Source organism: Rhinichthys klamathensis, unplaced genomic scaffold, assembly GCF_029890125.1.
Source record: "Rhinichthys klamathensis goyatoka isolate OS25496 unplaced genomic scaffold, OSU_Roscu_1.1 h1tg000024l_1, whole genome shotgun sequence".
Taxonomy (NCBI): Eukaryota; Metazoa; Chordata; class Actinopteri; order Cypriniformes; family Leuciscidae; genus Rhinichthys; species Rhinichthys klamathensis.
Genome location: NW_026606575.1, coordinates 405,551 through 432,441, shown reverse-complemented (window position 1 = coordinate 432,441; position 26,891 = coordinate 405,551). Strand labels below are relative to the sequence as shown.

Below are 26,891 nucleotides of genomic sequence, written 5' to 3'. Positions count from 1 at the left end.
TGAGCTCAAAATTTCATTATGTAGATAATTTTCATTACTTAAACATCTAATTGCCAAATTTTCAGTGTCCTACCTATAATTAATTTGGCGGGACAACTACAAATCTTTAAAGTCATTTTTCTCAGTTCCACACTCTAGCGAGTTAAGGTCTTTTGCCTTTCTAGGGCAGTATAGATTAAATATATTTGAGATGAAATATGTATAAAGTTTTATCAACACTTTTATAAGACCACCACCACATGCTTTAGTTTAAGAACACTATTTTTTTATGTGAGTATTTGCTTTTGCTAAATGTTGAATTTACCATAATTGTGTACAATAATTCATTAATTAGTGAGAACTAAACAGTTCGAACTTTTAACTAAATTAAGGATTTGCATTGATGACACTGAGAGAACTGACTTTGGTTTGGAGAATTGTTTAAAATCAGTTGAAAAAAACAGTAAAATGTTTGTTTGACCAGCATCTGGGAATCCAAAATATATATACTTACCAGAGACACAAGAGGAGTCAGGTATTTCCAGCACAACATGAATATGTAGTTGGGTCGTGAATTTGTCATGTCTTTAATGACGTCAAACATTCTCTCAGCCCCTGTGGAATATAGGAGAGGAAATACTGTCAATGCAGTCTTTGACATTTTGCATTTAACTTTTAATTTTATTATAGTCAGAGTCTGTTAATGTCAGTTCCTGAAGTTTGATTTTAACTCACCAAAGACCCAACCAATGATCAGAGACTCGAACATAGACAGGAACAGCAAACAGGCTCCATTACAGGCATAGTAGTCAAACAACTGGAATATGTACATCCCCCCCTGCAGGCCATAAAACAATATTGCAACTCTAGATATAGTGGAAAAAGTTCGATTTTAACTGTAATGCTTTCAAGGTTAGAAATATGTTTGAATTGTTGTTGATTCCATATATGATATCCATTGTTTATATCTAGAGGTAGTGGACAGTTCTCAGAGTAACACCATTATAGATGATATACAGAATAAGCATAACCTAATTTAACTTTTAGATATCTGTAAATTATAAAATATAAAGGAAATTTATTAAATGTATTTCTTAAAACGGCTGGCCTGTTCTGTACAATAGTCACATTTGAGTAAAAAAAACACTCAAGGAAAAGGTAAATTGCCCCCATCAGACTCATGCCTCCTTCCTCTCTTCGTTGCCCCTCTCAAGACTATCAGTTATCAATAAATGCATCATCAAGGACTCAATAGATGTGCATCTCTCTCATAGTCTCATTGTCTAGTCTTGACATAGACCGTTCTCACAACACTACCCTTCCGTAGTGTTCCTTGCTGCTTGTCTTTCTTGGATTATCTCCAATTCCAACATACACTATATTGCCAAAAGTATTGGGACACCCCTCCAAATCATTGAATTCAGGTGTTTCAATCACTTCCATGGCCCCAGTTGTATAAAATCAAGCACCTAGGCAAGCAGACTGCTTCTACAAGCATTTGTGAAAGAATGGGTCGCTCTCAGGAGCTCAGTGAATTCAAACGTGGTACCGTGATAGGTTGCCACCTGTGCAAGTCCATTCGTGAAATTTCCTCACTACTATGTATTCCACGGTCAACTGTTAGTGGTATTATAACAAAGTAGAAGCAATTGGGAACAACAGCAACTTAGCCACGAAGTGGTAGGCCACAATCACAGAGCGGGGTCAGTGCATGCTGAGACGCACAGTGCGCAGAAGTCGCCAACTTTTGTCAATAGCTACAGACCTCCAAACTTTGTGTGCCCTTCTACAGTGCGTAGAGAGCTTCATGGAATGGGTTTCCACGTCCGAGCAGCTGCAGCCAAGCCTTACATCACCAAGTGCAATGCAAAGTGTCGGATGGAGTGGTATAAAGCATGCCGCCACTCGACTCTAGATCAGTGGAGATGTGTTCTCGGGAGTGATGAATCACGCTCCTTTGTCTGGCAATCTGCTGACGAGTCTGGGTTTGGCGGTTGCCAGGAGAACGGTACTTGCCTGACTGCATTGTGCCAAGTGTAAAGTTTGGTGGAGGGGGGATTATGGTGTGGGGTTCTTTTTCAGGGGTTGGACATGGCCCCTTAGTTCCAGTGAAAGAAACTCTTAATGCTTCAGCATACCAAGACATTTTGGACAATTTCATGCTCCCATCTTTGTGGGAACAGTTTGGGGATGGCCCCTTCCTATTCCAACATGACTGCGCACCAGTGCACAAAGCAAGTGCACAAAGACATGGATGACCGAGTTTGGTGTGGAGGAAGTTGCCTGGTCTGCACAGAGTCCTGACCTCAACCCGACAGAACACCTTTGGGATGAATTAGAGCGTAGACTGTGAGCCAGGCCTTCTAGTTTAACATCAGTGCCTGACCTAACAAATGCGCTTCTAGAAGAATGGTCATAAATTCCCATTAACACACTCCTAAACCTTGTGTAAAGCCTTGCCAGAAGAGTTGAAGCTGTTATAGCTGCAAAGGGTGGGCCAACTCCATATTAAACACTAAGGATTAAGAATGGATCATAAAAGTTCATGTGAGTGTAAAGACAGACATCCCAAAACTCTTCTATTATACTCACCAGTGTGTCTTGCAGTATCTGTAATATATATGATCGTCCACTTGAGTTTGTACCATCATCATGTCTTATTACATGCTTCCTGAAAGAAGAATAAACCATGAGCCCACAAGCACGAACCCAGCTGGTAAGACCATCAAAACTCTCTAAATGTTGTTCTTCTGGTTCTTAGTGATTCCCTCTACAGTTCTTGCTTTACCATCCATGTTTCTCAGCCAATTATCCAGTCCTCTGGCCACTACAGCTAATTTTTCTGGCTCAAATGGACAAATAGAGAGTGTCTCTCCCCGATCCAGAACACAGCCAGACCTAGAGCCCAGCCCACCACCACCCTTGACCGCGGAGAATTCGCTATAGCCCCCCGCAGACGTAGAGCAACCGCCCACCACGCTGAGTGAGCCAGAGCCCGAAGAGGAAGGGACAGTGCCGACCATCGCCTCGGAGCCGGAGCCCCAGAGTGAGTATGACCAGGGGTGTGAGTGAGCCAGCGACATCAGTGGGAGAAGGAGTTCTGGTGGAATTGGACAACGAGGACTGGCTGATGGATTTGGATACGGGGGTACTGCCTCCCACCCTATCCCCCCCGGTATTATCTGTCTGTTTTGAATCATCGCTGTTCCAAGATAGCACTGAGACTGTTTTGTTGACCTATTGGAAATTGGAATTACCGTTATTGATCACGTCAAGCTTACCTCTGTCACCTTTTCCTCACCTGAGCGTGAGTATCCTTTGGCTCTGCATCCGGCCTCTGATCCCTTTGCTCCACCTCGGCCTGTCGATCTGTTGGCTCCGCCTTGGTTCCACCTCAGACGCTCGTCGCCACGGCTTCACCTAGGTCTCCAGTGCCAGCGATGTGGCTCAGGTCCATCAGCTCCTGCGCTCAGGTCCATCAGGTTCTGTGCCCTGGGATCCATGGGCTCCTGCTCTGTTGGTTGTCGGCCATAGCAACATCTTGGCTCCTCCCTCAATCGACTCCGCCGTGGGCTGTCGTCACTGCCGAGTTGTGGGTCTGCTGCATCGGGCTCTTACAGTCATTGCCGCCGGGGTTTCGTTGCCCTCCTGTCACCGTCCCTTCACCATCTCCTCGTCTGTCTCCTAAGCCTCCTCCTCTTCACGCCATGAGGTCGCATTTCAGGAGGAGGCGTTCTGTTACAAGATATCAGTTGTGTTGGTTCTTAGTTCCGTTTTCAAAGACTTTTAGTTTGTATTCATTAGTCACGTGTTCCTTTGTTTTAGTTTCCCGCCAGTCATCAGTTTCCATGGATACTAATCTTCATCACAGCTGTTTGTCATTTAGTTCATCACCACCATGTGTATTTTAGTTCCTCACCTTTACTCAGTGTTTGTCCGGTCTTGTTTGCGTTAATGTGTTGCTACTACCTTCTGTTATTTGCCTGTTGGATTATTATAAACCCTGAATTTGAACTTTATCCTGATCTTCATCTGTCTGTCTGCAACCTTGCTAACACATTGGAGTCGTATTGTCTCAATTGCAAAGCAAACCTGCACCATCTTCTCACTATAGCTCTCAGCCTCCAAGCAAAATTACGACATCCATAACCGGGAGTTGTTGGTAATCACGGTGGCACTGGAAAAGTGGCACCACTATATTGACGGAGCCCATCACCCATTTCAAATGATCACAGATAACCGCAACTTAAAGCACCTTTTGTGATGGAAAGCAGCTGAATCCTCACCAGGCCCAGTGTACCTAATTTTTTTGCAGATTCTTTTACACCACAACGTTTAATCTAAGATCTATGAACACAAAAGCAAATGTCAACTTCTGCTTCATCTTCTATCCTTCCGTCATCATTAGCCACATCCAGTGGACCCTGGATGATCAAAAAGCCCAGGCCACTACCACTGATCCTGCTCCCACCGCATGTTCCTCTGGGTGCACCTTAATTTCAACTTAATTTAAACCGTGGCTGTTTGTATTCTTCTTTTGGTCTTCAAATCCTTAAATGGGTTGGCCCCCCCCTTACATTTCGGAACTACTGGCAGAACATCATCAAGTTATGTCTCTCCGGTCGTCAAATCAGAGACTTCTATGTAGACCAAAATCAAAGTTGAAAAGTAGGGGTGACCGCGAGTTTTCAGTTGCTGCTCCAAAACTGTGGAATGTGTTACCTTTTAATATTAGATTAGCTCCTTCCTTGTCTGTTTTTAAATCGAGGCTAAAAACCTATCTTTTTGATTTAGCATATGGCTAAGGATGAAATGTATTGTATTTGTATGGTGTCTTTTATTCTCTGTTTTTGTGTCTTTTGTATTTGATGTGAAGCACACTGGTCAACTGGTGTTGTGGTTAGTAGTACTGTACAAATAAACCTGACAATTGACATTGTATCTGTTATCAATTATTTCATCATTAAGAACTCCATAAATACTCCCCTCTCTGTCTAGTCTTATCCATTGCCATCTAATGTCTGCTGTTTTTGTTCTCTTCACTGTTACGCACCTGTGTCTTGCGGTACCTTTAATTTGGTTTGTACCACCCTCTTTTCAAATCCCTTCTGATATAAATTAGCCCATAAATTGAAAGTTGTAAAGTAACTGTACTTAATATTACATGTACTTAATTGGACCTAGTGTCAATTCCAACAGACTCAACGCATTCTCATCCTTTGGCGTATAGGTGACTGTGCTGCTCCTTTAAGAAAGCAGGTAGAAGAATTACTACTCCGCGCTGTTTGTCTCTTTAGACTTGCCGTAGTTCTCAATGCATTCAACAACCCTGAAACACAGCTGAGCACTTTTCATCATCTTTTACACGTTTTCTCTTCATAACTCTGAAGAACTTATGTCTGTAAGTGATGGTTAAAGTGTATTTTTATGACAACCTTAAGTGAAGATCGTTTGAATTACATATTTGTGTGAAAAGTGTTGAAAATGGTAAAGATGCTAATCGCGTTAGCCTGTCTATGGCGTTTTCCATGTTAAGTTAGCATTCATGCTAATCGCTATATATGTGGTTAATGGGTAAATTTATGTTACTGTATTTTGTGTTTTTCAAAGTGGTATTAATCCTGTGTTAATAAGAATTTAACCTATTCAAGTTTATTAATTGAATAGGTTTTACCCTTACTAAAATTTGGGTAGGACTTCTAGCTTGGCAGACAGCTAACAGGTTCTTCAATAAACACCCAGGAAGCAGTAGGACGTTTAGGATGCTTTATCAGAAGCACTGTGAAACTGCAATACAGAAATACAAAATGTACTTATTAATAAACTTGAATAGGTTAAATTCTTATTAACACAGGATTAATACCACTTTGAAAAACAAAAAATACAGTAACATAAATTTACCCATTAACCACATATATAGCGATTAGCATGAATGCTAACTTAACATGGAAAACGCCATAGACAGGCTAACGCGATTAGCATCTTTACCATTTTCAACACTTTTCACACAAATATGTAATTCAAACGATCTTCACTTAAGGTTGTCATAAAAATACACTTTAACCATCACTTACAGACATAAGTTCTTCAGAGTTATGAAGAGAAAACGTGTAAAAGATGATGAAAAGTGCTCAGCTGTGTTTCAGGGTTGTTGAATGCATTGAGAACTACGGCAAGTCTAAAGAGACAAACAGCGAGGAGTAGTAATTCTTCTACCTGCTTTCTTAAAGGAGCAGCACACTCCCCGCCTGGTATAATATAGTATACCACTATGTCTCTCTGAATAAAAGAACGACTTCTGAGATGGGTCTTGAATAAATTCTAGCAGAACCTCCTTGAACTACCCTAACCTCCACTTGGCGAACTCTACCATCTCGGCCAGGAAACGTATTGATTATCAGTCCCATAGGCCATTCATTCCGCCTGGCTCCCTTGTCTTTAAGAAGCACGACATCTCCAACTTGTAAGTTGGGTTGACTTGTCTGCCATTTCCGTCTTGGTTGTAGTGTGGCAAGGTATTCCTGACGCCATTGTTTCCAGAAGTGATCCGCAAGGTTTTGGACCTGCTTCCATTGACTCCGGTAAAGATCCTTTAAGTCAAAGTATCCCAAAGGAGCGGTCAATGAATCTGTTTTCTGTGTCAAAAGCATGGCAGGCGTGAGGACAGCAGGACTGTGTGGATCTGATGACACTGGGACTATTGGTCTTGCGTTCATTATAGCAACAACTTCAGCCAATAGCGTGACTAAGACCTCATGTGAGAGTTTGGGGGAGTGCACCTTGAGTAGCATGGCATCCAGAATGCGGCGGGCAACACCTATCATCCTTTCCCATGCCCCACCCATGTAAGAAGAGTGGGGTACATTGAAATCCCAAGTACAGCCTTGTTCCTTCAGATAAGACTGAAGCTCTGCCTCTTGCGGTGTTATTCCTAGTTCTCTACAGGCACCGACAAAGTTTGTTCCACGATCGGAACGAAAAAGCTTTGCTGGTCCTCTGATAGCGGTGAATCTCCTTAGAGCATTTATGAAGCTCGATGTTGATAGAGACTCCACTACCTCTATGTGCACTGCTCTTGTGACTAGACAGGTAAACAACACTGCCCAGCGTTTTCCTTCAGAAAGACCTCCTCTGGTGCGACGAGCACAAACTGTCCACGGGCCAAACACGTCCATCCCGACATGAGTAAATGGAGGAACTTGGGTAACTCGATCGACAGGTAGGTTGGACATTTTTTGCTTTTCTGTCTCGCCTCTTAACTTCAAACAAGTAACACATTTGTGTAGGACACTTGAAACCAATCTCTTTCCTCCCAAGATCCATAAACCGGCCGACCGAATGGCGCCTTCGGTGATGTGTCTGCCTTGGTGTGCGACCCGTTCATGGTAATAACGCACCAACAGTGTTGCAATATGATGGAGTTTAGGGATGATTATTGGATGTTTCTCTTCCCAAGAAATTGCGGCCGAGGACAGGCGACCACTAATTCTCAACAAACCGTCAGTGTCCATGATGGGATCAAGTTTTCTGAGATGGCTGTCTTTTGACACACTCTCTCCTTTGGACAAATTCTTAATTTCCTCTTTGAAGATTTCGTGTTGTACACAACGGATTATTACAGTCCTTGCCTGTGAGAAATTGTCCATCTTTGTTTCATCCAAAGTCTTAAAACAAGATCTGACCTTCTGAATAAGTCTAGCTACTCCAAGGGTCAGTTGCTTCCAGCTGGAAAAGCGCTCGAATCTGTGCGAGCCAAGGTGAGCCTTGGAAAAATTAGTAGCCAGGGTTGTAATCAGGGGAGGCACCGCTGCGTCCAAGTCTGGTTCCACAAGCTCGAAGACTTCCTGCTGAGACGAAGCAGCATTATCTTTCTTTTTGAGAAAGGGGGGTCCGCAAAACCAGTTGGTTTCCTTCAAGAGAGTAGCTGGTATGTCTCATGTGCCGTGATCTGCAGGATTGTGTCCTGTGTTGATAAAATGCCATTGTTCGGAGCGTGTTGACTTTCGGATGCGTGCTACTCTGTTGGCAACATATACGTAAAACCTTCTGTTAGTGTTGTATATATAACCAAGCACTACTCTACTATCTGTGTAGAACTTAACTGTGTGCACCTTCATGTCCAACTCTTCCACCAACGTGTCTGCAAGCTCTACCGCGAGTACGGCTGCACAAAGCTCCAGACGTGGTACTGTGTGACACTGTTTTGGAGGCAATTTGGACTTCCCCATGCAGAATCCAACCTGAATATTTCCCTGATTGTCAACTGTTCTGATGTAAGCTACTGCAGAGATAGCTGTGGTAGAGGCGTCAGAAAAGACACACAGTTCCCTGACTTGTGTAGAGACCAAAGAAACAGGTAAGTATGACCGTGGAATCTGAAGCTGCTCGAGTGCAATGAGCGAATCTTTCCAGGTCTTCCACCTTGTCTTTTTTTCGGCAGGCAATGGGGCATCCCATTCACAACACTCTGACGAAAGTTCTCTGACGAGTGACTTCCCTTGTATTGTTATTGGAGCCACAAAACCAAGTGGGTCGAACAGACTGTTGACTGTTGAGAGAACACCCCTGCGCGTGAATGGTTTCTCTTCTCTGGAGACAAAGAAAGTGAAACTGTCGCTCTGAAGGTTCCAGTTGAGCCCTAAGCTTCTCTGCACAGGTAGAGGGTCTACCCCCAGTGCTAAACCCTTTAGCTCTTTAGCCCGTTCTTCGGGTGGGAATGCCTCCATCACAGCCTTGTGATTGGATGCTATTTTGTGTAGTCGAATGTTTGAAACTGCTAACATTTCTTTAGTCTGTTTTAGTACATGAACGGCGAGGTCACTGGTAGGAAATGAGGCCAAACCGTCATCCACGTAAAAATCTCTCAAGACAAACTGTTTTGCCTCCAGGCCATATTCGTCTTCCTCTTGTAGAGCAGCTCTTCTTAAACCATATATGGCAACGGCTGGAGAGGGGCTATTTCCAAATACATGGACAGTCATGCGGTTCTCTGCAACCTCTCTGGCAGGGTCGTTGTTCTGAAACCAGAGGAACCGCAGGAAATCACGATGCTCCTCGCAGACCCTGAAGCAGTAGAACATCTGCTCTATGTCTGCTACTACAGCAACCGGTTCTTTACGGAAGCGAGTAAGTACCCCAAGTAGCGAGTTGTTTAAATCAGGGCCGCTCAAAAGGAGGTCATTCAGGGAAATACCATCATGCTTAGCACTGGCGTCGAATACAGCTCGAATCTGACCTGGCTTGCGTGGATGGTAAACCCCAAAAATTGGCAAATACCAGCGCTCTTGGTCTCTGGGAAGCAGGGGAGCTGGTTCTGCATGTCCTGACTCAAAGATTCTCTGCATAAATGCAAGCATGTGTTCTCTCATTTCCTGACTTCTTTCCATCCTACGATGTAGTGTCTTGAGACGGTTTTCTGCTTGTACTCTATTGTTGGGAAGTTTGCGCCTTGGTTCTCTGAAGGGCAATGGAGCCACCCAACTGTTTGAGTCATCCATAAACATCTTTTTGTCCATGATTTCCAGAAAGATCTTATCTTCCACAGACATCGCAGGCTTGTCATCCTGGGCCGTTTGTTGGAAGACTCCTTTACCAAGACAATCCGTTTCCCTAAACAGGCTGTCAACATCTGCGAGATGTGCAACTCCAGGTTGAAGTACTTGAACATCCACCTTCTCTTTGATGTGAAGCTTATTTGGACAAGGATCAAAAAGAGATGGACGGCCATTACTCAGTATGTTAGTCTTGTAGACACTGATGGAGTCTGGTTTGTGAGCTGACCCCAAGCACACTTCTCCTATGATAACCCAGCCCAGATCGAGGCGTTGGGCATAGGGTGCGTTATGAGGTCCGTTGCACTGCTTTCGGACTTTATGCACTCTTGGTACATCACGTCCGAGTAGGATAAGGATGGCTGCTGTGGGATCAAGTGGAGGGATCTTGCCCACAACGCCTTTGAGATGAGAATAGTGTTTGGCGATCTCTGGCGTAGGAATTTCTGACCTATCATCCGGCAACATATCACATTCGATCAGAGATGGGAGTGGGATCTGATTCTTACCATCTAAAGACTCCATGACGAAGTTGTTAGCTCGTCGCCCTATGTTATCAATGACTCCTGAGCATGTCTTCAATGTGTATGAGGCTGAACCTTCCTTGATGTCAAAGAGCTCAAAAAACTCACTTCTTGCCAAAGATCTGTTACTCTGTTCGTCGACAACAGCGTAGGTTCTCACGGCTATTTCTCTATGGCCTACTGGGTAAACACTGACAAGACAGATTTTTGCACATGACCTTGACCTCGAAGCAGTCCCACATATGTCTGTGCATTTGGATGTGATAGCTAAAGAGGCTCCTTCCCTTTGCTCCCCGCCTTGATCTTTCGCCATTACAGAGGCTCCAGAAGTCCACGGAGCTGGTCCCGGATGAAGTGCTGTTGGGTGACTATCACTATTGCACTCTCTGCATTGAATGTTTTTGTCGCAGTTCTTGGCTAGGTGACTGGATGAAGCACAACACCTGTAACAGATGTTCTTGTCCCTAAGGTAGGTTTTTCTCTCATCCAAAGGTTTGCTTCGGAAACCACGGCATTTCCTCAGGGGATGTGGTTTGAGGTCTAGGGGACACTGCTTGTCAAGGTCGATTGGTGCATTTTCTCCCGTGTTGTCTTGATGGTTCTCAGTGTCTACTGAGACGTCCGTCCTCCTGACAGAAACAGGTGTTTTTAAGTTTTGTTTAAAGGGTCTTTCAGTTTTGTTCATGCTTGGACCAGTAAGTACTGCAAAACTCGGGTCGTTCAGAATCTTGGCTTGGTCACAGACAAACTTTGGAAATATAGAGAATGGTGGGTATGAAACTCTGTAGGCTTCTTTGTAACGTGATGCTAGAGAGACCCACTTGTCATGCAGGGAGTATGGCAGTTTCTGAACAATTGGAGTGATGCCACGAGATGTATCCAAGTAACTGAGCCCAGTTAAGAAGCCATCTGCTCTGGCAGCCTCTAGCTCCAAAAGAATGTCTCCAAATTCTCTCAGCTTTTGATTGTCTCTGTTGCTGATTTTTGGAAAATCCTCTATTTTCCTAAAAAGAGCATTTTCTATAGCTTCCGGCGATCCAAAACAGTCCTCCAGCCTTTGCCACACCATATTCACACCCGCTGCTGCATCATGGATATGAACCGCTCTTATCCTCCTTGCCTGCTCGGAAGATTTTGGTCCCAGCCATTTGCAAAGGAGATCTAACTCCTCTCTTGGTGCTAGGTGTAGGCTCTCTATAGAGCTGTAGAAGGATGCCTTCCAGGCCCTATAGTTCTCTGGTTGGTCATCGTACTTTAGGAGTCCTGAGCTCACCATTTCGCGCCGTACCAAATACTTGGCTAAGTCTGACATAGCTGCTGAACCAGACTCGGGCTCTCTGGAAGCAAAAGTTGAATAAGGCTGAGAAGGTTGGCCATGGTTGTCTGATAGTGTAGCCATGTGTGAGTGATCTCTGTGGCTAGAACTTCCTCGTAGTGGATATGAATGATATGGACGCTCAAAGTCGTACAGAGCGTACTTATATGGACTTTGATGGTGGCAACTCGAAGGAGCTTGTTCTTGAGTGAATGTGTATTGAGCGGGTAATTCCTGAAACTCGTGGACGCTGATTTCACTTGACTGCGTGGTACCCTTCTCCATGCTTCTTTTATCTGGCTCACCAGCTTCCATTGCTAGCTGGCGTGTTGGTGTTGGCACCGGTTCTTGGGGTTGCGAGTCATGGTGAGGGTGGTCAAATTTTGTATTCGTTGCAAAACCCTGCTCAACGCATTCACTCTTTAAGCTAATGCGATCAGGATCCCCTACTTCGTTCTCAGCAGCTGCCTCTAAAACTTCAGCTTCAGCATTGGCAGCTGCAGCAGCACCCTCTAGTCGCAGAGTGTGTAGGTTTGCTTCAAGCTCTGCTTTCTTCCTAGCAGCCACAGCTGCAGCTTTCTGTTGTTCTTCCTCGATATATGCTTGTGCTTTTAGCATGTCTGCTTCTTTTTGTGCGAATGATGCTTGAGTGCGAGCAGCCTCTGCCTTTGCACGTGCTCTGGCTGCTATAACACTTGCTGAAGAAGACCGGCTGCTACGTGAAGTGTTAGAGCATTGGGATCGTATCTCGAGATCTTCCATAGTGAAGGCAGCTTTAATGAAGATTGCTGTGCATTTCCACGTGGCAACACGTTCCAGATGTAACCCGTCGAATTGTGTCTTTTCACTATTCTGCCCTTACTAAAATTTGGGTAGGACTTCTAGCTTGGCAGACAGCTAACAGGTTCTTCAATAAACACCCAGGAAGCAGTAGGACGTTTAGGATGCTTTAACAGAAGCACTGTGAAACTGCAATACAGAAATACAAAATGTACTTATTAATAAACTTGAATAGGTTAAATTCTTATTAACACAGGATTAATACCACTTTGAAAAACACAAAATACAGTAACATAAATTTACCCATTAACCACATATATAGCGATTAGCATGAATGCTAACTTAACATGGAAAACGCCATAGACACGCTAACGCGATTAGCATCTTTACCATTTTCAACACTTTTCACACAAATATGTAATTCAAACGATCTTCACTTAAGGTTGTCATAAAAATACACTTTAACCATCACTTACAGACATACGTTCTTCAGAGCTATGAAGAGAAAACGTGTAAAAGATGATGAAAAGTGCTCAGCTGTGTTTCAGGGTTGTTGAATGCATTGAGAACTACGGCAAGTCTAAAGAGACAAACAGCGCGGAGTAGTAATTCTTCTACCTGCTTTCTTAAAGGAGCAGCACAGTGACGCCATATGACATTTCGTCGAAATCTTACGCACATGGCATCCTTTAGCGTCAATATAACACGCACTGTTATGGGTAGGTTTAGGTCTGGGGTAGGGTACGGTTATGACGCCTTGGGATCTGCGTCTCATATTTACGCTAAACGATGCCATGTGCGTCGGATTTAGACGAGCGTCACCTGTATGACGCCTTGGGTTCTGCGTCTCATATTGATGCTAAAGGATGCCATGTGCGTAAGATTTCGACGAAATGTCCAAAGCGTCACATGTATGACGCCAAAGGACGAGAACACACACTCACACACACGCTCCCTCTGACCTCTGTAACTAAGATGAGTTCTCCAAAGAAGCAAGTGAGACAGAAGAGCAGGAGGAAAATTTCTCGTCGACCAGCTCTGCGCAACACCATGGGGAACAAGTCCATTACTGATGTAATTATACACTCCACTGCAACAAACTTTGAGGGATGCAACACAAATGCATTAAAACTATGAAACATTTCTTTTGACAAGCTTATTGGTGTACTAAGTATAAACTGCCCAGTTTCATCAGATTTAGCAACAAAAAAATTGATTTACCTAAATAAGCATTTAAAAAAAAATACTACAGATTTAGCAACAAAAAAATAGATTTACCTAAATAAGCATTTTTAAAAAATACTACAGATATAAAATATATATATATTTTTTTTAATACAGTTTAATGAAAATTCTCGGTTCAAAACAAGTTATAGTCTGCATCATTTGTGGTATAATGCTGATTAGCACAAAATTAATTCCCTTTCGAAACGTTCACTCGTATTGCGTCTTGCTAGACACTATTAGGCCACTGTCGGTAGCCTAAAAGAGGCCTAGAAATAGGGTTTCGTTCCACCAAGTGGGGCACTACCTACTTTTTTTATATTTAACATCAGAAATATATAGAGATTCCTTAGGAAAAGGTTCTCTGCACACAACCTTGCAGTTTTTGAGAAAAATGATGCTAAAGGTGCCCATTTTGAAAAAAAGGGAAACCATAGGGAATTTTGCACTTTCAAACCTGTTAATCATATAAACCCAAAAAATGCCAAATTACCACTTGAGGTACAAAATAAACCAGTTTGAAATGTGTGATATACCTGAAGTTGCTATCTAGGCACAGTAAACATAAGATTATCAAGAAAACTTCTACTGTAGCATTAACATCCCAATTACTTCTCATTATGTTGTTCCAATTCAAAGGTAATATTTGAGGTAAAATCTGAATAACAAATAGAATTCAGCCAAAATATAATATATAAAAAAACACTTTTCAAAATAACACATTTAATGGTGAATTGTCAATTCGCATACACGAGCAGTAACTGCACTGCATGTACACTGTAAAAAATATTATATGGTATCTACTTAAAAAAATTATGGTAACAATATTACACGTATTATATTTGAGTAGATTTTAAGGTTTTTCTTTGTGTGTGAAATCTACCCGAATAAATTAAGTAAAATGTCCTAAATTATTTAGTCTATGGCACATGATGAATTTAATATTATTAGTGGAATTTGCTTTTTTAATTTAAGTTGTCTCACAAATAAATCAAGCAGAATTTACTCGTTTGTATTAATGAAATTTACTTAATTATAACATTTACTGCCTTTTCAGTTTAAGATAATAATGAATACATAATGCACCTTTTGTTATCAAACATGCTTTTATTCTGTATTTTTTGCACAAATAAAACAAATCTATATACAATGTAAGACAGCAGTTTTAAGATATGAAAAATAAAAGCAAAAAAAGGCTAACATTTTCCATGTCATTGAGAAAGATCATTTTGTTACACAAAAACATGTGCATACTAATTTCTGTTGGAAAAGTCACATTCTTGACTAAAACTTGTGAATAACTTGTAGCAAAACATATAAAATAATTTGTACTTGCTGAAAGCTTGTATGTAGAACAATATTAAACGTTCATCAATCAATGGCGTTTTTTTTCCACCAGAACTTGGTCATAATGCATTGTCTCAATCTAAGTCATGAGTTTGTTTTTAAGTGTTAGTAATTTCGGGGAAAACTTGCAAACATCCAGTTCCAAGAAGAGCTTCTGAAAGGCCTCAAAAGTGTGCCTCAGTTCTTTCGGGTAGGTGAGGTTTAGTGCATACGTGAGTCCAAGAAGAACAGCACAGGCTCTTGTCAGATTTTCCAAGCCAGCCATGACTTGCATCCCCTCCAAGATGAATGCTGAAATACTCCTGAGAATCCCTCTTGCAGATGGCAATTTTCATTATGTGCTGCAGGATATCTCCATTGTCACACTGTAAAACAAACATTATTTTTATCTTCATAAGTCTGTCCATAATTATAAACTTGATTTGTGTACGGTTGTAAAAATGTCTTATAACAGCTTAAAATGCTAAGACAACTACAAGTATACCATTATAGTTTATTTTCTTTGTAATAACTGAAACATAAAAATATTATGTTTCAGTGGACCACAAAGACAGACTGTCACAATAACATAAGTACAGTTTCACCAATGACAGAGGGTGTATTCAGGAAGAAAAAATAAAATAAATGTAAAATTACATTTGGTGACACTATTGTAGGGGGGAAATTAAATTTCGATGGTCCACTATAGACATTCTACTAACTGTATAGTAAATACATGTCAACTGAACTAACTCAGAGTATCAGTAGACTGCTAGGTTAGGGTTAATAGATTAAGTTAACATGTAGTTGCAGTTACTTAGTCAGTAGAATGTCTAAAGTGGACCATCAAAATAAAGTGTTACCTTTTTAGTGGCTGACAAAAATCAATTTTTTTTTGTGATCAATATTTTTTATTTTAAGTTAACATACCAGATACAAATCAAAGCTCACTGAACTATATACAAACAGATACAAAAATCTATTTTGTGTTAAATATTTTCACATTAGCTTTATATAATATAATTAGAAAAAAGCTTATTGTTTAAGTTGCATTTCTATTTTTATAAATAAAAACAATGTACAAATACATTTCTCAAAACACCATAAATATATAGAATAATTCTAGTCACTTACATTGTACTGTTGGATGAGGTCATCCTCTTTTTCACCCAGATAACAGATCACGCAACGGAGGACAACGTCTCTCATTGTGTCGATGTTTTTATCGGGATTCTGATCGGGAAGTTTGTAAATTAGCATCATCCAAAAATACTGAAAAAATATTGATATGTTATGAAAGTAACTTACCTGCAGCATGGGATCAATAACGTAGCTAGCTCCGTAGTGTCCGACGTTTTGAGCCATTCCTTCACACATTGCTTGATTTGTTCCCATCGAACTTCAGTAAAGGGCTGCGGACATTTCCCACCATCTTTTCCGACATGAAAAATACACTTTACGGGTGTTAATCGAGCTTGATCGCCGCTATCAGATGAAGATGCGCTGCTTACGTCCTCCTCCATGTTTACATGTGCGTAATGATATTAGCTTGATTTTGGCTGTGACCTACTTACATTTTCGATGCTGATTGGTTGAAAATCTAGCTCAATAGTTTTATATGTCTCAATACGCAGTCAATATAGTGCGCCAATAAATTACACTTTTCTCATTAACTGCAGGATAATGCGTGGAGAATTTTTTGCTTGGATACCTTTTATTAACGTTGAACATATTGAGCAAAAGAAATTGTAGTGCCCCGTTTGTCGGAACGAAACTGAACGATACAGCTCACGTACAGCGGTCTATATGGGGAAAACTCCTTTTTCTCAGATTATTGAAGACTTTTATTCAAAAACACAATGTTACTGCAAAGCCATAACAGTGCAGTGATCTGCACTGTAAGCACGCTTATTGGCTGAGCACTGGGAACTACATAAACCTATGGTGATGCGGCGAATCTGTGCAAGCTAATCGGAGCACATCTTGCCGAACCGAGTGCAGAGCTCGACAAAGGGGGCGGGGCATTTGCCTATATAAACAGCTTGCCTCGCTATAGGATTCAGACTTTTTCTCCTTCAGGGACGATCTTCACACATCACGTTGACTCTCCTGCAGGGAGCCTTCTCTCGTCGAAACAGCCTAGCAGTAGAACGAGCTGAATCCTTGCTCTTCAGTGGCTGGCAGCCTGACAGATCGGCGCGCTCAGGCAAGCTGACTCGGTGCTGCTCTCAGGGAGCCCCTCTCCACCTTTCACACCATGGCGGTCCTTCAGTTGTTTCAGGCCAAACTCCTCTGATCTAAGGATGAGTCTTGACCAGACCCAGCCGCATTCCATGACCTCTGTAGCGCCCCCTCTGCAGCGCCCCTGCACAGAACGAAGGCAACCGCCCAAGCCACCGTAAGAGCCAAAGCCATCCTAGTGGTGCTGGAGTGCCACTCAATTTGACAGAGATCAAGAACGCAAACAAAGCTGCCTTCTTCGACTCACCTGTCTCCACCACCGGCCTCTTTGGCCCCGTGGTAGACAGCTTTGCTGAGCACTTCACAGTGGCAAAGAAGTCTTCGCAGACAATGAGGCACTTCCTGCCCAAGCACTCCAGCTCTGCAGCAACAAATCGCCAGAAAACGGTGCAGACTCAGCAGCCAGCCAAGCCAGCGCCTGCGACCGCTCAGCCACAGCCAGCTCCTGAGCATCGACAGCTCCCTCACCTGTCTAAACGCTTCCCTCTTAAGCGCCAGGGACCCCGGCCAAAGATAACGCTTGACCCTGCACCTCAAAAGCAGTCCTGATCCTCCAGGAAGGAAGAGGGGAGGGTTAAGTCTCGCTGCGGCCGGACCACCCTCCAAAAAGTCTTGAGTGTTCCTCCTAACACCCTATTCAGTTCCGGTTGTTGGGGTAAATGTTGCAATTGCAGACTATGTTTAAGTTCAAGTTCACGCACCCATGCAATTGTCCGCTGTTATAGCGAACAAAATAAAAAACAAAAATACTCAACAAAATAGCACTTTTCCTCTTCCCAATTCCAGGGGCGTCAGCTCCCTCGCCCCAGCGTAGCGAGCTGTCTCCCGAAATGATTCTAGTTACCCGGGCCAAGGCCTGGAAAGCCATCCCTAGCGTGTCAGAATGGGTTCTAAACAAAGTGACATGAGATTACTCACTTCAATTTGCACGCAGGCCACCCTGCTTCAAGGGCATATTCGACAATAGAGTAAGGAGCAATGTAGTACACGTCCTCCGCACCGAAGTAATGAGATTGCTGGCAAAAGGAGCTGTAGAGACTGTTCCTCCTCCCACAAGTCAGACTTCTAGAGCCGCTACTTCCTCGTTCCCAAGAAGGATGGCGGCCTCATGCCCATCTTGGATCTCAGACATCTGAATCGTGACCTCATGAGACGGCCATTGAAACAAATCCTCTTGCAAGTATGCCCAGGGGATTGGCTTTTCTCAGTGGATCTGTAAGATGCATACTTTCATATCCAAAAAAAACCCCGATCACAGACCGTTTTTGACATTCGCGTTTGATGGGGTGGCCTACCAGTATTTGGTCCTACCATTCGAACTGTCCCTGGCACCACGCACTTTTACGAAGTGCATGGATGCAGCACTTTCCCCCTGAGACAGAAGGGGATGCGCATCCTGAATTACCTCGACGACTGGCTCATCCTGGCCCAGTCAGAAGTAGAATTAATTTCAGAATTGATCACAGATCTGTGGCTCCTCAGTCATTTGGAATGCCTAGGACTCAGAATTAACCTAGCCAAGAGCTCACGGTCTCCCAGCTAGAGAATCTCTTTCCTGAGGGCGGTTCCCGACTCAGCCCAAATGCGGGCGTGGCTAACACCCGAGCGTGCTCAGACTATCCAGCGGCTCAGAATATTGTTCAGAGTAGGGGCCTTTTCCCCTTGAGAAATTTTCAAAAGGATGCTAGGCCTAATGGCCTCCGCATTGTCAGTACTTCCGCTGGGCTTGCTGAACATGTGCTCCTTGCAGTACTGGCTGAAACTCCAGGTCCCCACTCATGCCTGGCGATCAGGTATAAGCTATAAGCTATGTATAAGCTAGCCAGAAGCCTCCTCTTATGGGTACAACGTGCACGTGCCGGGCAGGCTGAACCAGGGAGCAGACATGCTGTCCCAGGGCAAACATGGTCCCAGGGGAATGGGCCCTCCATTCCCAGACGGTTCAAACGATTTGGAGTATCTTCGGCAGAGCAGAGGTCGACTTAGCCTCCGAAAGCAAATCTCACTGCCCAATTTTCTTTACAAAGAGCAGGGATGTGCCAGCCCATGGCCCAGCCTCCCCCTTTGCGCCTTACCCCCAGTCGCGCTACTCCCTCAGATCATCAAACGGATCAGGGAGGACAGACGTGCCGTCCTTCTGGTGGCCCCTTTCTGGCGGACCCAACCTTGGTTCCCCAAGTTGATTCAGCTGCTAGCAGCATCCCCATGGCCAGTTCCCCTGAGGATAGACATCCTCTCCCAGGCAAACTGACAATCTGTCATCCCCATCCCGACTCAATGTATGGTTTCTCACTGGGAACTTGCGGACCTCCAAGCAAGAGCAGGGCTCCAGACTAACTTTTCCACTGGTTGCACTGGTGCTACCAACTTTCTCAGTTGGTCGCACCAGCATATGATTTGGTCGCACCTTTTTTTTTCTTTCTTTTTTTTGCTACATGCCATGGGATTAATCAATGCATGCTGATGAATAGTGGTTTTAATGGACCAAGGCTAGCAAAGGCTTTCTGGGTTGCAGCAGAAATACCTGTAATATATTAATTATCATTGCCAAATTTCAGGATTTTCATGGATTTTGGACAGTAATTTTAATCTGTAATTTTAAGCATTTTACATTTGAATTATATACAATCTATCTATTTACATTTGAATCATATTCTATCTATCTATCTATCTATCTATCTATCTATCTATCTATCTATCTATCTATCTATCTATCTATCTATCTATCTTTCTATCTTTTAAAAATTATTAAACATTCAAATGTATGCATTACATTTTAAAAGATTAGAGTATTATAATAAACTGATACAGATTTTTCGTTATCAAAGTTTATAGTTGTAACAAAAAGCAGAAATCTCACACTCCTTACCTTCTGCATTTTATAATAATTTCCTTTTCCTCTGTCGAGCGATCATGAGAGTAATCGCTCGACAGAGGAAAATATAACCGCTGAAAAGACGTAGGAGGAAGGGGCTCTGTGTTTCGTGAGACCATTTTTATCATTTTTATATGCCTTAATTCGTGAATTCGTAATTGGCGCGTTTCACCATCGTTGTGCAATGCGCGTGACGTCTACGTTCGTCAATAAATAAACTGCACGTGTCTTGCGGAAGAACATTGTAGACGGAACTTCTCTCCGTTAATGTCTATGGCGAGTCACGCAGGCACTGGGCTACTCCGCAGCCGAGACGACCCCGGGATAAAATAGTACGAATATAAACACTTATTATAGGCGTACCGTAGTGATTCAGAATAAGTCAAAAACACGGTTTGGAAAATGGATTCATGATGTAGCCTACTCGTTCATTTTGAACATAAGTTACGGACTGCAGCAGCTGATACAACGGCGTTCTGTTGCTCAAGCGTCCACTCGCACAAATGCGACCACATAACATTTTAACTCGCACATTCTCAAAAAATGGTCGCATATGCGACCAATTTGGTCGCAGTCTGGAACCCTGAAGAGGCCTGAATAGTATCTCTGAGGATAGAGTCCCATCCACAAGATGCCTCTGCACCCTTAAGTGGTCTGTTTTCTCAGACTGGCGTACAGTCCTGAACCAAGACCCTATCTCATGTGAAGTACAGCTGGTGCTCTCCTTCCTACAAGAACTAATGGACGCAGGTTGCACCCCCTCCACGCTCAAGTCTATGTGGCGGCCATAGCTGGAAAAGCGCTATATAAATGTAATAAATTATTATGATTAATTATAGCAGCATACCCCGCTCCTGTGACCGTCCAATCACTGGGTAGAAGCAAACTGGTTGTTCGCTTCTTGAAAGAGGCAAGGAGGCTCAAACCGCCTTGTCCTCTTACCATACCCTCTTGGGACCTATAAACGGTCCTTTCTTCGAGCAGCTTCAGTTGGCCGAGCTATGGCCACTTTCGCTTAAGACCCAATCCTGTTAGCGCCGGCATCGGTCAAGCCAGTGGGCAATTTGCAAGCACTCTCCATCAGTGCTTCCTGCGTTGAGTTTGGGCCTAACGACTCCAAGGTCGTACTCAAGCCAAGGCCCCGCTACGTGCCAAAAGCTAGTTCGCGGTCCGCTCTTCCGGGTTCTGAAGACGAGTGACAATTACACTTACTCTGCCCTGTCCGGGCCATAAGAGGCTTCCGGTCACAAAGCAGAGATTGTCCCGCTGGATAGTGGAAGCTGTCGCATTGGCTTACACTTCGATGGGCCTTCAATGCTTCAGAGCACACGCCACCAGAGGCCATCTATTGGCGATATTTGTGTGGCGGCCGGCTGGTCCTCGCCGTCCAACTTCGCCAGATTTTACAACTTGGAAGTTCCTGCACAGCAGGCACGAATCCTCTGTCTAGTTGGAGTTGACCTCTGACTGAGCTTAACCCACTATTACCTCTCTGGAGGCTCTGACCACATTCCGAGACCCTTTCTGGTCGGGCATAATTAGGCCAGGGCCTTGGAATTTCGTTCTGCTTAAACATATCACGGCATGATTGAACTGATTCCCCGTCTAGCAAGTCCCAATACGAGTGAATGTTTCGAAAGGGACCGTCTCGGTTACTAATGAAAAAAATAAAAAATAAAATAAATAAATAAATAAATAAATAAACGGCCGTGCTATGGCGCTACACAACTTGCCGTTTATCGCTTCAGTCGAATTAACCTGAATCCTATGGCGAGACGAGCAGCTTATATAGGCAGATGCCCCTCCCCCTTGGGGGGCTCTGCGCTCGGTTCGGCGGGATGCGCCCCTATTGGCCCGCACAGATGCGCCAAATTGCCATAGGTTCATGCAGTTCCCACTGCTCAGCCAATAAGCCTGCAAAGATCACTGGACTGTAATGGCTGTGCAGTAGCACTGCGTTATTGAATAAAATACTTCAATAATCGTAGAAAGAGAAGTTTTCCCCATAGCATCTAGCAAGATGCATTAATTGTTCTTGTTATCTCAGGGGACCGAGGTTATGTTAGTAACCAAGACGTTTAGAATTGTCTTTTGTTTTGGTTAAGGTGTGGTACCATTTTTATAGGTTTAAAAGCAGAAATTTAAAGCTTGTAATTCTATAATAACTCTTAAATGAATTATTCTTTTCAAATGTATTGTATTATTTAAGCCTTAAAGTGTTTTTTTTTTTTTACAGTTGTTTTAGGGTTTATGAGGTTGCACTGCATTGTGATGTCAATTACATTTTAAGGCTAACGTGCCTAAATACTGTATATTTAAGATCCATATTTTGGTTGACATATAGAACATTTGATTGTATATGAAATACTGATTTTACTTTAATGTAATTGTAATTCTTAAAGCAAATATAGAACCTATAAAAATTAGACTATCAAGAAAAGTATATAGTTTTATTAAAAAATAAAATTTAATATACAATGTAAATGAATATAGAGTATTAATAAAAGTGATTGTGTTATTTTAGCTCACCTGTGTATCTAGCCCCAGCAAAATAATCATGATGAAGAAACAAACAGCCCACACCTGAGGGAGAGGCATCATGGCTACAGCCTGTGGATAAGCTATGAACGCTAGTCCTGGACCTGACAGAGACAGAGTGAGATCTTATTTTAAGCATTTTGTATTCTTAATCATTACTTTCCTTTTGTCTTCACTCGCCTTATAATACCCTCTGCGTTTTAATGAAATGTTTTAGTACCTGATTCTGCCACCTCTTCAATGGGGACACCCTGCTCCTGGGCCATGAAGCCTAAGACTGAGAACACAGCAAAGCCAGCCACCAAACTGGTGCCGCTGTTCAGAAGGCAAAGCCACCAACAGTCTCTGATAGACATAGATTATACAAACACATAAATAAATCAAAGCCAGCTATTCATTTGTGCACTCATTTTCATTTATTTCAATACTAACCTGTAGCAGTTGTTGTTGTATTTATTATAGCTGCCTAGTACAATGAGAGGGCCAAAGCACACACTATAGGAGAAAAAGATCTGAGTTCCTGCCTCCATCCAAACCTAAACAAACACACAGCACCCCAAGCTGTATATTAATAGTCTGGTGTTTTAAAGCTTTAATATGTGTTGTCACTTTTCCTTTGCATTTATTTGGTTATAAGGCATCAGGGAAGTAGAAGGCACATGTGGGGTTACCTGTGGGTCAGCGAGACGGGCCAGTTCAGGGTACAGGTAAAACACAACCCCCTGCAGAGCTCCAGGAAGAGTCAACCCACGAATCAGCAACACCAGTAGCATCACATAAGGAAATGTGGCTGTGAAATACACCACCTACAGGCACAATGCAATAATATAATAATATTGAAACTGAGAGCAGAATAAATAGAATAAAACATGAACTCATCCTCGAAACACAAAAAAATCTACATTTTAAACTGAAGAAACATTTTTTTTAAGTTGCCATATTTTATAATATAGAAAACAATATAGAACAACAATCTATGCCCAACGTTTAAATATAAATAGGTTATTCTCTAGACAATATTCTCTCATATAATAGTCTTGCATACCTTGCCTGTAGATTTGACTCCTTTCCAGATACAGAAATAACATATGATCCACATTGCAAAGAGACACAGAAGAATCTCCCAGTTGATCTTACCAATCTCCTCAATACCCCCAGAGAGAGTCAACACTCTGCGCCTGTACAATGTTACAAGAAAGAGAAACCGTAAGCATTTTTATTTTAATACAAATTAAGAGTTTTATTTAGTTTTATTTAGCGTATTGTTAATGTTCCTTGAAAACACTTTATCAATGTGTGTTTATTTACTCCCAGAACTCAGTAGCTGCAGGTGTTGAATTAATTAGAGATGTCCGGTTGAGGGTCAGATTTCTTGTAGCAAGATTTACACAGTCATCTAACACAGAGAAATATATATATATTTTTAGTTGTATAGAATATTCAGCTATGATTATTAGCAGATTTTATTTTTTGGTAACACTTTATATGAAGACCATTCTTATAATGAATTTATACTTATTTATACCTTTATACTTTTTATTATGTCCCATTTATACTTATTTATAAGTAAGTATTACTATTCTATAAATATATTGTATTTACAAAGACTCATTAAAACCTATACTGCATTATAAGAACAGTTATGGTTACATTTATATTATTTTTTATAATTTCTTAAGTCATGCATTTGCCTTTTCAATGTGCATGCTCATAATCCATTATACACTGATTTATAAATGATCAAATATAGGCCATGAGACGGGACCCCAAATTTGGGCTACCGGTACCATTTTGAGGGATTAAATTTCTTTTTGATTTTTTAATGAAGGTACACATCTCTAGTGTTGGAAAATGTGTGATAGCATCCGATCCATGGTAGCTTTCATTAGAAATCAACACTTATATCATCCTACCTCAAGGTAAGGTGTTCAGTGACTACAAGAGATTTTTTTTTTTTTTTATAATTTAAAAAATTTATTTAAAAAAATTATGATTTTTTTATTATAAAATTTTATAAATTTGTTATAAAATTTAATAAATTTTTTATAAAATTTAAAATTTATTTAAAGATAAATTCATTCATCCTTTTTCTTGACATGTTTGAAAATCATCCTCCGTAACCAAAAACGGAGCTATGATAATGCTATCACACATTTTTCAAATACAGGGTCATATACCTACACAAAAATCACCATGCGGTTTAATCCCTCAAAATGGTACCAATCAACCCTCTGTCTCACAGCCTAATATAAAATAGTTCCAGTTGCTGTACCAATTAGTTATCAATTTTGTCTTTAATCGCTAATGTTTGCATTAGAGGTCATGAATGGTAATTTTGATTTGTTAAAATATATATCTCCTTAGCCATATGCATGGTATTGCTTATAGCAGTTTGAAATTATACTTAAAAAATATTCTTGCAGTGTTTTGCTAGTATGTAACATTACATTTTTTTTTGTATGAATGAGTTCTGTTTCCCCCCCATTATTACAGGAATTATTGTTCATTAGTTACATTAGTTACTTACTATTAATAACAATATATTCATTTACAGAAATAAATCTGAATTACTAAAAAGTTGTAAATATAATATAATAACATTATAGCAATGCAGGTTGCATCTTTATAAATACATTTATGGAACCATACGACTGAAGAATTCATACTTATAGATCAGAAAAAGCAAATGCATGACTTATAAGGAATTATAAAAAATAATATAACTATAACTGTTCTTATAATGCAGTATAGGTGTAAATAACCATAAGTATATTTTGTTACAGAGGTTATTGTCTTTTATTTTGAAATTTTTGTACTGAGATGGTTGACTTCCGGTCTTAAGCTGCGCGCTTTTGTTTTCTTTTTGGAAGCGCGCGCGCCCTGGCTAGCGCAGTGTATAGCATAGCTTGTCATCTCAAATACGGCAATAACTTCGACGCGGAGCCGTGTTTAAACGTCAAATTTATACTTGCAGCCCCTCTGAAGAGGCAAAAGGTATGTAATTAGTTGAGATATGAGCATTTTGTCTGTTAATATGTTCATTTTTGCACAAATGTAAGACAGCATGTGAATGTGAACAATGTTAGCTGATCAGTTCCATGTTTTGTATACATTTCAGCTCTTACGTTGGTAATATGGTGAATGGACTAAGGATTATAAAGGATTAAACACCATAAAACCACCAGTAAAAGTCTCATCCTTTTTCGGGGGGCATGCTAGAGTAAGAGCTTCACCTCAGTGCAGGCACGGCGCCAGGATTTCAGGTTTGGATGGGCCAGACCAATTGACCGTTCGCAAAAGCCACGCCCCCTAGTTATTGTTGCTACGCCCGTCAAACAAATGGTCAAACACGACCAGCGCCACAGATTGCCATGACGGGAAGAGGTGCGTCAGTGACCTTTTTTGGAGCAATACCTCCGCGATATCCTCCAGATCGAGGCAAAAGGTTACAGTATACAGTGGAGGGATATATTCAAAATATAAAAATACGCAATGAAGGAGACACGACTACTATCGAGGCTAATAATGCTCTCAAACCGGTCTCAAGCGAAATCTGAGAAACCCCATGACATGTAACGTTACCTCAAATGCAACCAGCACAGCCTTGAAGAAGATTCTATAAGCTGTTTCAGTGGCTAATTGTTTGGAGTTAGAAATATATAACTCGCGCTGCATATTTAGTAATTTTGCCTCAGATACAGGATTATTCATTCGCTTTAACAAGCAGGTTCATTGCCACGGAAACCGCTTGCGTGTCATGCTAAATGCGATTTTCGTGTTTAAAAAGTAACTATACATAATAGACGGAAAGATGCAGATAACCATACATTATTTCTATTCGTTACGATATTGATATAAACGGATGTTGTCAATTAAGCATCATGCGTTCCCCGTTGCGAACGTGCACTCCTCTAACGTTAGTCTAAACTGTAGTCTACAGGTGCTGCCTGCGCTAGTGACTGCTGCTCATTTCCCCCCAGAAAATATCATGTTAACAACAACACTTAAGAAAACGTACTTCCTTTGTGGATCCTCTTGATCTGCTTTCTCCATGTGTCTTTGACTAATCTCATTGTCTCAGTCTCACGCACGCTGCACGCGAGTTAACCATGTTCGGCACATTTAACTGGGAGTGGGGCCGTCCACACTGTTTTTATCCATTGTAGGGACAGCGCACGTTGTGTTTTCGGCTTTTGAAACGAAAAGAACACAACTCCTCCAGACAATCTATCGGGGTACCTAGTGTCCGATTTACAAACGCCGTGGGCGCACCGCTTCACCATCTTGCTTGGAGTCAATGTTTGACGGACCTGCTCACATAGTAACGGTTGCTATGATGTGTGATTGGACAATAGCCGTTTTGGGGGAGGGGCCTGCGAACGGTCAATTGTGGGTGGGCCTTAAATTAAAAACGTTAAATTAAAAACGTTATCCAATCACTGTTTAACCTAATAAAAGTTACTGACTAATATACTGCTATATTATCTGTACGTAGGCTATACATAATACAGATTTTAATAGCTTGATGCTCTTTAAAT

At 41.8% G+C, this 26,891-nt stretch overlaps 1 protein-coding gene across 3 annotated transcripts in view; it reads right to left on the bottom strand.

Moving 5' to 3' along the window:
- Nucleotides 1-331: 331 nt before the first annotated feature.
- Nucleotides 332-26,891, bottom strand: part of LOC130077698 (sodium- and chloride-dependent GABA transporter 2-like) — a 78,812-nt gene continuing 52,252 nt past the window's right edge. The window contains exons 4-12 of one of the 3 annotated variants that reach the window (XM_056243032.1): nt 23,662-23,749; nt 23,399-23,531; nt 23,025-23,159; nt 22,786-22,889; nt 22,574-22,698; nt 22,345-22,457; nt 13,112-13,249; nt 715-817; nt 332-594 (exon numbers count right to left, since the gene is read on the bottom strand). In XM_056243032.1, coding sequence (XP_056099007.1) covers nt 362-594; nt 715-817; nt 13,112-13,249; nt 22,345-22,457; nt 22,574-22,698; nt 22,786-22,889; nt 23,025-23,159; nt 23,399-23,531; nt 23,662-23,749 — 1,172 coding nt within the window. In that variant the 3' untranslated portion in view covers nt 332-361. The remainder of the gene's footprint in view (nt 595-714; nt 818-13,111; nt 13,250-22,344; nt 22,458-22,573; nt 22,699-22,785; nt 22,890-23,024; nt 23,160-23,398; nt 23,532-23,661; nt 23,750-26,891) is intronic. The other 2 variants (XM_056243023.1, XM_056243015.1) reach the window with 2 other exon arrangements.